The sequence below is a fragment of the Carlito syrichta genome, unplaced genomic scaffold, assembly GCF_000164805.1.
Source record: "Carlito syrichta isolate Samal-C Ts95f unplaced genomic scaffold, Tarsius_syrichta-2.0.1 Scaffold302355, whole genome shotgun sequence".
NCBI lineage: Eukaryota > Metazoa > Chordata > Mammalia > Primates > Tarsiidae > Carlito > Carlito syrichta.
Genome location: NW_007246451.1, coordinates 415,747 through 427,727, shown reverse-complemented (window position 1 = coordinate 427,727; position 11,981 = coordinate 415,747). Strand labels below are relative to the sequence as shown.

The 11,981-nt window shown below is 44.0% G+C and overlaps 1 protein-coding gene across 2 annotated transcripts in view; it reads right to left on the bottom strand.

Moving 5' to 3' along the window:
- Positions 1 to 11,247, bottom strand: part of HSPA9 (heat shock protein family A (Hsp70) member 9) — a 19,654-nt gene extending 8,407 nt beyond the window's left edge. Inside the window, exons 1-10 of one of the 2 annotated variants that reach the window (XM_021711548.1) lie at positions 10,801 to 10,879; positions 10,532 to 10,534; positions 9,434 to 9,492; positions 8,556 to 8,643; positions 7,406 to 7,587; positions 5,178 to 5,302; positions 4,255 to 4,328; positions 4,058 to 4,164; positions 3,556 to 3,718; positions 3,011 to 3,103 (exon numbers count right to left, since the gene is read on the bottom strand). In XM_021711548.1, the coding sequence (XP_021567223.1) occupies positions 3,011 to 3,103; positions 3,556 to 3,718; positions 4,058 to 4,164; positions 4,255 to 4,328; positions 5,178 to 5,302; positions 7,406 to 7,587; positions 8,556 to 8,643; positions 9,434 to 9,492; positions 10,532 to 10,534; positions 10,801 to 10,836 (930 nt within the window). In that variant the 5' untranslated portion in view covers positions 10,837 to 10,879. Of the gene's footprint in view, positions 1 to 3,010; positions 3,104 to 3,555; positions 3,719 to 4,057; positions 4,165 to 4,254; positions 4,329 to 5,177; positions 5,303 to 7,405; positions 7,588 to 8,555; positions 8,644 to 9,433; positions 9,493 to 10,531; positions 10,535 to 10,755 lie in introns of both variants that reach the window. The other variant, XM_008056432.2, reaches the window with a different exon arrangement.
- Between the last annotated feature and the right edge of the window lie 734 nt (positions 11,248 to 11,981).

Genomic DNA, 11,981 nt, shown 5'->3' with positions numbered 1-11,981 from the left:
GCCACTGCACTCCAGTCTGGGCGACAGAGTGAGACTCCAACTCAAAAAAAAAAAATATCTCATACTAGAAGAAAATGTCGTACATTCTCTGAACCAAAATAACCAGCCACCAATGTTCCAAGGACATTTACAAGTAGTAAGAAAGGTACAGAAAATGCTCTTATTGAAGTGAATGAAATACAGGACTCACTTGTACAGCCATCACATCTATGCACAGCAGGTGATAAGTCAAACCATGTTAGCATTTAATATTTAATAAACCCAAATCCGCACAGGATCTTATAATATATAACTAAGAGAATGAGTCCTTGACCAACTTTTTCAGGAGAAAGTATAATACACCACCTGCAGAAACACTGCTATGAAATTAATTACCTAAACCAATGCTACCCAGAACTTTCTGTGACACTGGAAATTCTTTTTTCTTCTCTGATTGGAGTCTCACTCTGTTGCCTAGGCTGGAGTGCAGTGGCACACTGAGAGTCACCTCAGCCTTGACATGCTGGGCTTATGTGATCCTTTCACCTCAGCCTTCCAAGCAGATGGAACTACAGGCATGAACCACCATGTCCAGCTAATTTTTTGATTTATTGTAGAGACAAGGTCTTGCCATGTTGCCCAGGCTGGTCTTGAACTGAGGGGTCAGGCAATCCTCTCACCTCTGCCTCCCAAAGTGCTGGGATTATAGGCATGAGCCACAGCACCTGGCTGAAATTTTTTTTTGCTATTTAATCCAATTTCCAATAGCCACATGACTACAGAGCACGTGAAGTAAGTTTAATTAAGAAATGTGTAATTTTACATTATTTAATTTTAATTCAAATACTCGCATGTGACTACTGTAGCAGCACAGCTCTAAATGCCAAAAGCTAATGGCAATCTAAAAAACTGCAGCATACCAACTCTCAACTCTCTACAGTCAGTCCAACACAAAGTTTTGTCTCACTTACCTCCTCTCTCAAATCCAACCACTTCTCTCTCATTCCCATACTCTAGTCCATGTCCCTTCTCACCATGCAGTTACAACAGCCTCCTCACATCTACTCAGGCTACCATCTGCCACAGGACCCCTTACCAAACAATCCCCCACTCCACCCAGAGGACTTTTCACAAATCAAAATCTGACCACGTTACTGCCCCAAACTTGAAACTCTTCTGGCGTTTGTAGTCAACTTATCTTAGGGTAGACACCAAATCCCAAATCTATAAAGCTTCTAGCCTTATCTTCCCTGCTTGCCAACCTCTCTCCCCATCCAACCAACCTCTGCCCTTTTAGCCACTCTGGTGTTTTTTCAGGTTTTCACCTCAGAGCCTTTCATATATTGCCCCTTCATCTTTTCCTGGTCAACTCATCCCTCAGAAGTTATCCTTGTTAGGCTGAACACCTATCTCAAGTACCTTTTTATAATTGTAAATGTAATACTGCCTTGTTACATTAACAGCAACTTACACAGAGTATTTGCTATTTACTACATGTTTTCCTAAGCACTTATTCATGTGACAGTAGTCAAAGTTACTTGGGAGGCCAAGGCAGGAAGGTCACTTGAGCTTCAGTGAGCTATGGCCATACCACTGCACTCTAGCCTGAGTGATAGAGCAAGGCACCTGGGCTCTTGCTTTCTTCTTTCTCCTCACACCCGAGTTTCACAGTTCATTTTCTAGACTGGTAACTCAAATTATTAAGAGACAGAGGCTCACACAATTAAATCACAAGGAGAGGTTTATTCATTTAAATGAAGATGGTAGTCTCTCCAGACTAGTAACTCTTGTTTTGCACACTGCTACGTTAGCTTTTATTTATTATTTATGTATGTGTATATTTACTTATTTTTGAGAGGTAGGGTCTCACTCTGTCACCCAGGCTGGAGTACACAAGTACACACAGCCTCAAAATCCTGGGCTCAAGTGATCCTCCTTGCTTCAGCCTACCCAGCCCACCACACCTGGCTGATTTTTTGGTAGAGACAAGGTCTCGCTATATTGCCCAGGCTGGTCTCAAACTCCGGGCTTCAAATGATTCTCCTATCTCAGTCTCCCAATGTGCTGGCGTTAACAGGTGTGAGCCACTGTGCCCGGCCTTAGACTATCTTTTAAAATAAATGCCTTGGCTGGGCTTGGTGGCTCAGCCTGTAATCCCAGCACTTTGGGAGGCCGAGAAGTGGGCTGTCTGAGCCTGCAGGTTTGAGATCAGGCCAGGCAACTTGGCGAGACCTCATCCCTAAAATAAAAAAATAAAAAATTAGCTGGGCGTGGTTTCGTGCGCCTGTACTTCTAGCTCCTTGGAAGGCTGAGGTAGAAGGATTGCCAGAGCCCAGCAGATGGTGGAGTGGTCGTGAGCATGCCACTGCACTCCAGCCTGGGCGACAAAGTGAGACTCCAACTCAAAAAAATAATAAAATAAAATAATATAGCCGGACTTGGTGGCTCAGCCTGTAATCCCGCGCTTTGGGAGGCCGAGGTGAGTGAATTGCCTGAGCCCACGGGTTCAAGACCCGCCTGGACAACTTGGCAAGACCTCATCTCTACCATAAGTCAAAAAAATTAGCCAGGTGTAGTAGTGCGCACCTGTAGGTCCAGCTACTTGGAAGGCTGAGGCGGAGGATTGCCGGAGCTCAGCAGGTTGAGGCTGCAGTGGCCAGGAGCGTGCCACTGCACTCCAGTCTGGGTGACAGAGTGAGACTCCAACTCAAAAAAAAATAATAAAATAAATAACATAAAGTAAAATAAACAAATGCCTTTAACTTAAAGGCAAACAAGTGTACCCACTGGCATTTAGATCTTTATTATTTGGTGGTAGTAGACATAACCTCTGATTTGAGTGATTAAAACACTTCACCTCATCCACAAAAAAACAAACTAAAGATCACTGTACTTGTGGCAAAGGTTTTTATCAACTAGAAAACTGTAAAAAGACTAAACTGGCATTAGGTCAATTAGAATATGCTATTCCAATAAACTTAGGCTGGAAATATCCATCAAGACCCAGTACTGGGATTTTTCCATGTCTCACCTGCACAGATGAGGAGAGTTCACACTTGGCCTTCTCAGCAGCTTCCCGTACCCTTTGAAGGGCCATGTTGTCTTTGGTCAAATCAACCCCTGTCTACAAAATGAAGAAATATAGCATTAGGGAGGTGATGAATAAAATTTAAATTGCAGTAATAAGGCAGAACAACATGAAGTCATGCCTTTATACCCCTAAAGATCTACAGGGGGAAAAAAAATCTATTCTGAAAGAGAGTTTCTGTACCTAGAGTAAGGATGCTGAACTGATGTCCAGTTCTTTCCAGGCCTAGGATTCTAGTTCAAAATAAGAATCCTCAAAATTCCTCTTCCGATATTGTATATTGCATGCCATATACTTCTAAGTCTCTTGTTTGTTCCTAATCTGAATCTATAATATAATCAAAATGGTTCAGTCTACCCATGAACCTGAAATTCAATTATTTTGGTGCTCTATTAAGGGCAAAAAATTTTAAACAAAGCAAAGAGCAATGTAAACAAAGATATTCTCCTTATCCCAATATCTACATATTGACCACAAGGATAACTAACCTCTCTCTTGAACTCCTTCACAATGTGTCGTAGCAAGGCCTGGTCAAAGTCTTCACCCCCTAAGAAAGTGTCCCCATTCGTAGATTTCACCTCAAATACTCCTTTCTGAATTTCCAGGATAGAAATATCAAAAGTTCCGCCACCTAAATCATATACAGCAATGCTAGAACGAAAGAAAGAGAGCTTCAAGGAATAAAACCTATCACAACGGTATAAATTTCAATAACCAAATGAAGATAGACTAAACTATTTTCCTGAAGTATGTAATTATAAACTTGCCAACATGCTTATCAAGGCAAAGAAAACGTATCATGGCCCAAAAGAAAATAGAGGAATGGTCTTGAAATGAATAAAAAACATAAGATCATACAGACTTGAAATAGGTAAGTACATTTTTAGTCAAAAGCAAAGCTTAATCACTAAGAAAGCAGAGGAACTGGGTAAGTCTCATAACTTCATGTCTTTAATTTCACACATCTAGGAAAAATCTGCACAAACTTACACTTTGTCTTCTGATTTGTCTAGACCATAGGCCAGGGCAGCAGCTGTGGGCTCATTAATCACTCGAAGCACATTTAGTCCAGATATCTGGCCAGCATCCTTAGTGGCCTAGAGAAAACAAAAGAAAATAAAAAAGCATTTTTGTACCCTTGCACCCCAGGTACCATTATTTTCTGTAAGAATGCTAATCGGTCTCACCTGTCTCTGTGAGTCATTGAAATAAGCTGGGACTGTGATCACAGCATTTTTTGCTGTGTGCCCCAAGTAATTTTCTGGAAAAGAATAAAATAATGAAATTCGTATCATGGGATTCTGTCAGATAAAACAGTCAACAATTATTAATACAGTCCAACAGCCCGAATGATCATTACACAGACTACACTTATCAATCTGTTTAGGCAAGTGACCTACCATGTAGAGACCTTGTAGTAAAACACTCCAAGTAAAGACATTGGTTACAAACCCAGTATCTCACTTTTTGCCATTTTAGTGCGGATTCAGTAAGCTACAGTGACTTAAAAGAGCTAACAGTTTCTTCAAATGGGAAATTCTAAGTTTTACCTAACAGGGTCGAAAGCTTAATGTTAGTGTTGTGGCTTCTAATACAGAACATTCCCCTACTGGAAAAAAGAAAGAAGTCAGCCACTATTTGTGAAACTTAAAGACACATTCAATCTGCAGGAAAAATATAAAGCAAAATGAAGTCCTGTCATTCCTAGATTTTCTTTGTTGAGTCAGTCTCACTCTGCTGCCCAGGCTGGAGTGCAACAGCACGACCACAGCCACTGCAGTCTCAGCCTGCTGGGCTCAGGTGATTTTTCCACATCAGCCTTCCAAGTAGCTGGAACTACAGGTGCATGCCACCATGCTCAGCTAATTTTTTTTTTTTTAGGCCAAGTTGCCCAAGCTGGTCTCCAACTCCTGGGCTCAGGCAAAACTTTTGCTTCTGCCTCCCAAAGTGCTGGGATTATAGGCGTGAGCCACCATGCCCGGCCATTCCTAGATTTTCTATACAAAAGGTAACACAGATTCATCTATGGGACATTGTGGTATAGAGCCAGTGATCTCAGAGGAATAATTCGGTTATTTTAACTTCCCAGATACGAGCTAAATTCACTCACCTGCAGTCTCTTTCATCTTCATCAACACAAATGCTCCTATCTGACTTGGAGAATAAAGTTTCCCATGGGCCTCAACCCAGGCGTCACCATTGGAGGCACGGACGATTTTAAAGGGAACATTTTTACTGAAAAATACAGAAATTACATTAGAAAAAACTGGCCAGTGCAACCTATGACAAAACTGCCATATATTATGAATATCCATCTTTCACTCTAAAGACTCAGAGTCAACAAATGATAATTTCAGGAATTCACCTAACAAAAATCTTTAGAATGCAATGTCTTATTAATAGCATGTAAAAACACAATCCTTTGAAACTTGATTATATATATATATTCTTTGTGTTGAAGTCTCACTCTGTCATCCAGGATGGAGTGCAGTGGCACGCTCACAGCCACCGCAGCCTCGACCTGCTGAGTTGAGGTGATCCTTCTGCTTCAGCCTCCCAAGTAGCTAGAACTACAGGCACATGCCACCACGCCCAGCTAGTTTTGATTTATTGTACAGATGAGGTCTCGCCAAGTTGCCCAGGCTGATCTCAAACCTGTGAGCTCAGGCAGTCCTCTCATCTCGGCCTCCCAAAATGCTGAGATTATAGGTATGACCTACCATGCCCGGCCAGAAACCTGAATATTCTTTACATCCCATTAAAGATTTTTGAAGCAGCTTTGGAAAATAGTGTGGCAGTTCCATTTGACAACAAAACATAGTTACCATATGACCCAGCAATCCCACCTCTACATATACTAACTACCCAAGAGAAATGGAAACATTTATGTCCAAAAACTTGTACGTAAATGTTTATAATGATGGAATATTATTATTATCATTATTTTTTTTTTGAGTTGGAGTCTCACTCTGTCGCCCAGACTGGAGTGCAGTGACCGCTCCCGGCCACTGCAGCCTCAACCTGCTGGGCTCTGGCGATCCTTCCACCTCAGCCTTCCAAGTAGCCGGAATTACAGGCATGCGCTACCACGCCCGGCTGATTTTTTGATTTATTGTAGAGATGAGGTCTCGCTGCCCAGGCGGGTCTCGAACCCGCAGGCTCAGGCAATCCACTCCCCTCAGCCTCCCAAAGGCGTGGGATTACAGGCTGAGCCACCGAGCCCGGCTCGGAATATTATTTTTTTTTTCGAGTCTCACTCCATCACCCAGGCTGGAGACCTGTTGGACTCCAGTGATTCTTCTGCCTCAGCCTTCCAAGGTTGGTCTCAAACCTGCAGGCTCAGGCAATCCATTCATCTCAGTCTCCCAAAGTACTGGGATTGCAGGCTGAGCCACCAAACCCAGCCGGAATATTATTCTTAATAGCCAAAAAGTGGAAATAAGCCAAATATCCATCACCCAACAAATAGATAAACAAAATGTGCTATATATTCATACAGCAAGATATTGTTTGGTCACAAGAAGGAATTAAGTACTGATCTATGTTACAACATGGATGGACTTAAAAACACACTAAGTGAAAGAAACCAGTCACAGAAGTCCACACATGACTCCATTCATGTGAAATTCATATTCCACTTACAGCTCGATTAAGCTATTTTTTTTTAATTTACACAACAGGAAATTCCTATGCTTCTAGTATTTTAATTTGGTAAAAAGTAAAACTAAGTTTTATTCTCTCTCTTTCTGGTCAACACATCATGAAAGTTATATCATTTCTGCCTTAGGTGTACAACAATAAATCATGTGATTCAGGAATGCCTTGTAAATCTTCTTGTATCGTTATCACTACATAGCAAAAATACCTAAACTGTGAAGGCAAAAATTTTTTTTTTGAGTTGGGGGTCTTGTTCTGACACCCAGAATGGAGTGCAGTGGCATGATCACAGCTCACCAGAGCCTCGACCTCCTGGGCTCAGCAACCCTTCCATCTCAGCAACTTCAGTGGCCGGGATTCCAGGTGTACACCATCATGCCCAGCTAATTTTTTTATTTTTGTGGAGATGAGGTCTCACTATATTGCCCAGGCTGGTCTAGAACTCCTGGGTTCAAGTGACCCTCCTACCTCAACTTCCCAAAGTACTGCAATCACAGGTATGAGCCACAGGTGTTTATTTATTTATTTTTTTTAAAGGCCTTACCCGTTTGGCAGTGACACAGACCTCCCTCAGGGACAATATGCAAAGTGTTTAAAGCAAAGTGCTCCCAGAAACCTAATCAACATGCTTCAAAATTACTCCGTGTGGTCCTAGAAATAACTGTGCTTGTTGTTACTCACATGTCTTTCTGTACTTCCGGGTCATCATATCGCCGGCCAATGAGTCGCTTGGTAGCATAGAAGGTGTTGTTTGGGTTGGTGACAGCCTGCCGTTTGGCTGGCATGCCAACAAGTCGCTCACCATCTGCTGTAAAGGCCACAACTGAAGGGGTGGTTCTGGCACCTTCAGCATTCTCCAGCACCTAAAACTCCAAAAATGAGACAGATAAAAAGGTTCTCGTTATCACTGGTATCTTTGCAGCACATCATTTAAGACACAGAAAAGGCTCCAAGTTATAAAACAAATGCTTAATAATAGTACTAACAGGCATGCTTTACTGCTGAGAATGCTGGCACAGGAAATACCTACTACTGAAGACAGCAGATATTTAAGGTATCTTGCCATTTTTAGTCCTTTACTTTGAAATTACTTCCAATTAAAAAAACCCAAAAAACCAAAGACTATAGATGAAGTCTTTCATACTCAGTGTTGACACAAGGTAATCTTGCCTTCCTTATGGAGAATTAAATCTACTTCTGATTTTTTGTAGTGGCTACAAATTTCAGGGAAAAATACCAAGCACAAATTAGGACCAACAGAAAAGATTATCTTCTCTTGGTGCCGAACAAGTGGGATAAGAAGTCTCTAGACAGCTCAGGCTGTTTCAGAAGAAGGCATGGGGGAAAGAGGAAGCATGGAGGGAAGGCCACAAATGGAAGAAGCAAGAGTCAAGAATCCCAGGTACTCTAAGTCTTGATAAGAATCCAGTGGAAATAAAGATTTCATGTACAGTATGGCAGCTTCCAAAGGAATAGCTTGCTCCAAAAAACATGCTTCATTAGGATGTGGACTTCCACTTGCTTTTAGTCTGTTCTTGCACTTCTGATCTTGGTTCAACTGAATTCCAAAAATTTAAGACTTTAGATGTAATTAACAGTGCATGCCATTCCAACTCCTTTTACAGTAGTTTAACTCTATGCCAAGAGGAGACATTTAAATCACATCCTAAGAAGTTAGATACATTCGAATACTGGTACTTCAAAGGTTCACCTCATAAGAGCCTTCAGCAACCAAAATTAGCTTTTAGATGTAAATAAGGCCTCAGAAGACCCTTATCTAAGGCAAAGGAGACAGAATTCTGGATAGGGCACTACTACCAATCATGCTCACCTTTGCTTGTTTACCTTCCATAACTGCCACACAGGAGTTGGTAGTACCCAAATCAATACCAACAACGGCTCCTTTGATTGCTTCTGATCTGTTAAGACATTTTAAAACAACATTTTTTTTTGAGCTGGAGTCTCACTCTTTTGCCCAGGCTGGAGTGCAGTGGCACGCACGCTCACAGCCACTCCAGCAATCCATCCGCCTCAGCCTTCCAAGTAGTTGGAACTATAGGCGTCCACTAACATACCTGGCTATTTAAAAAATTTATTGTAGAGACAAGTTCTCGCCAAGTTGCCCGGGCTGGTTTTGACCCCACAGGCTCAGGCAATACACTCGCCTTGGCCTCCCAAAGTGCTGGGATTACAGTTTGAGTCACTGAGCCCGGCCAACAAAATTATCTTTTTTTTTTTTGAGTTGGAGTCTCACTCTGTCGCCCAGACTGGAGTGCAGTGGCCGCTCCCGGCCACCGCAGCCTCGACCTGCTGGGCTCCGGCGATCCTTCCGCCTCACTGTTCCAAGTAGCTGGAACTACAGGTGTGCGCTACCACACCCAGCTAACTTTTGATTTTATTGTAGAGATGAGGTCTTGTCAAGTTGCCCAGGCGGGTCTCAAACCCGCGGGTTCAGGCAATTCACTCACCTCGGCATCCCAAAGTGCGGGATTACAGGCTGAGCCACCGAGCCCAGCTAGCAATATTATCTTAATAGACCAATATGACTGGCAAATAGTACTTGACAAGAAAATTGACAGTGGCACACTATATAGTCTATAAATAAATAAAGGTGGGTGATTAAAGATAACAGTTCATCACAAATGTAGAAACCACTGCTCTGGGGTTTGACATGTTATTCTCTCTCAAAGGAAATGAAGTTATACTTACGCATAATCCCGCCTTGAAACAATTCTAAAAGCCTCATGACTGAGGCCATTCCAGCCATCCTTAAAAAAAAAAAAAAAAAAATTTACTCAACCAATGACCAGTGTATATCCTGGGAAGGGGAAGGAACGGGCTCGTTCCAATTATTCTTCTGAAGAACACATGAAAACTTTTTGATATTTTCATTCATGGTGGAATAAAAAAAGTGCTTAGTTACTTAATTTAATTAAGATACTAAACAGCAAACATTTAATAAATGTGTTATCTTCTCCAAGTAAGATAAAAATAAGTATAAAATTGCCTTGAATTACATTACAACAGGACCTCTCAACCTTGCACTGTTAACTTTGGGCCAAATCTTTGCTGTAGGGGGTTATTCTGTACATTATAGGATATTTAGCAGCATCCCTGGCCTCTGCACCCCAGTAAGTTGTGACAACCTAACATATCTACAGACGTTGCCACATGTCCCCTAGGGGAAAACCCTCGGGGAGACACTTCCCTTGACCTTTCCATGCAAGTGGTTTAAGGGAACCAGGATTACAGATCTTGTGGAGTCACAAAAAAAAATTTTTTTTAGTAGTGGCCTTCCACCAGGATAAAGTCCTTAGTTACAACCTAACTTCAGACTCCTTCCAAATCTTCCTTAATGTCCACATGTGAGGGCAGAGAGACAATTCCTGTTCTCCAAAGACATCTGGGTTTTTTTTTTTCCTTAACTTTAGGTGATGAGTAACCACTCCACGGCCTTTTTTCTCCATATCTTTTTTTCCTTCTTTCGTCTCCAAGTTTTTGTAGAGACTAATCTGCTTTTTTTATTTGAAGTAACAAACAAGTCTTACACCGAAGGCTTTGAGAAAATGTTTCTCTAAGCACGAAAACTGGAGCTCTTAGAATTTAGGAGCTTGCCTGCTTTATTTCACCACTGTCAACGAGACCCTTGAGCGCTTTTTTTTTTTTTTTAAATGAAAAGAGGAACCGTTCTTCGACCCTTAGGTGAAAATATAACCGAAAATAGCGACTTTCCCGAAGAACTGCATCCCTCGTTCACAAAGCCAAACCTTCTCAACTAGCCACGGCACGGACAGTCAGCACCACTACCTGCTCATTGAGAGGGCACTCTAGACTGCGAGGGGTGTGACTCAGCAGGGCCCGAGACATGGAGGCAAAACCTTGAGCAAGACCTTGGGTCAGCAACGCTAACTAGAGGCCCGTTATGGCCCTTCCCTCTTAGTCTGTCCCGGAGGATTCTGACCCCAAACGACCCGGCCTGCCGCTCTGAGGCGCGAGGCCTTCAGCCCATCCGAGGTCCGGCAGCTCCTCACCTGGGGGCGGGCGGCGGCAGGGGCCCGGGAGGCTGCAGCGCCCACGAGACGGGCTGCCGCGGCTCGGCTGGCGCTTATCATGGCGGCTAGACGGAGAGAATGCCAGACAGTAAACGAGCGCTCGGGCAGCCCGGAGATGCGCGGCACCGCGCGGTGGTGGCAGCGCTTCTGGAAACCTCCAACCACGTGGGGTGAGGGGCGGGGGTTGGCCACTGCGGCCCAGAGGCCCGCTTTTCCGCCGAGGCGCCGCCGGCTCCGCCTGATCAGAGACTGCCAGACCGCGGCTCCCTAAGTCAAGGCATACAGATAATGCGCTCCGCAGCATGGTGGTGGAAAACAGCCCGTCCTTCCGTTCCGGCCGCGGCGGCTCTGGGGTCAGTGAGAGTCGAGGAGAGGAAAACGGTTATGAAGGCAGCATCTCAGACAGCCCCGGTCCTCGGAGGCAGGAAAGACTCAAGGTCACACGGGATAAATTGGGAACCGATTACATTCATCTTGCGTCAGTTGCGCGGAAGGCGGAGCCTGTTGCGCCTGCGCAACTGGTATCGCCCTAAGGGCCTGGAGCGCATGTGCGCTGGGAGTGGCGGAACACGGGGGTGGAGACTAACTGCAGCGTTCATTGGATGCCCCCTCGCACGCGAGCGTAGCCCGGGGCGCGCCCGGGCGCGCGCCCAAGCCGCAAGAGTGGACTTGTTCCCCGCTTCCGCCCCTCCAAGAGGGCGCCATCTTGTCTTGTGGCTTTGTTACGTCGAGACGTTGATTTGTCGCTGGGTCCTGCCCTTTGTTCACAACTTGAAATACACCTGGATGTTGCGTTTCACCCCAGAGGTCTCAGGTTTCCAACTACAAAACAGCGTTGTGTTCACACAGCATCGAATCACGTTGGTTGTCATGCCACAAAGTCAAAGGCAAAAAATACCCCAACGCAGGCTCTTCCCCGCCCCCGCTGTGCCGGACCGAGGCTCCTCTGGCCCTTCTCAAATCTTGTGCTGGTTGCAAGATGTTAGTTACTACTCTACGCTGTGACCGGTTTCAGCTTTTTAAGAAAAGGAACGAATTCACTGATTCAGCACCTAAGTACTGGCGTGCCTACTGGGTGACAGTCACTCTTCTAGGTGGCACAGTGAAAGCACACCATGAACTTGCTGGTGAGATGACAAGTGAGACTGGAACTGCCTATATAAAATTAATACGGGTACACGGCGTAAGAGACGGTAGAAGAGCCT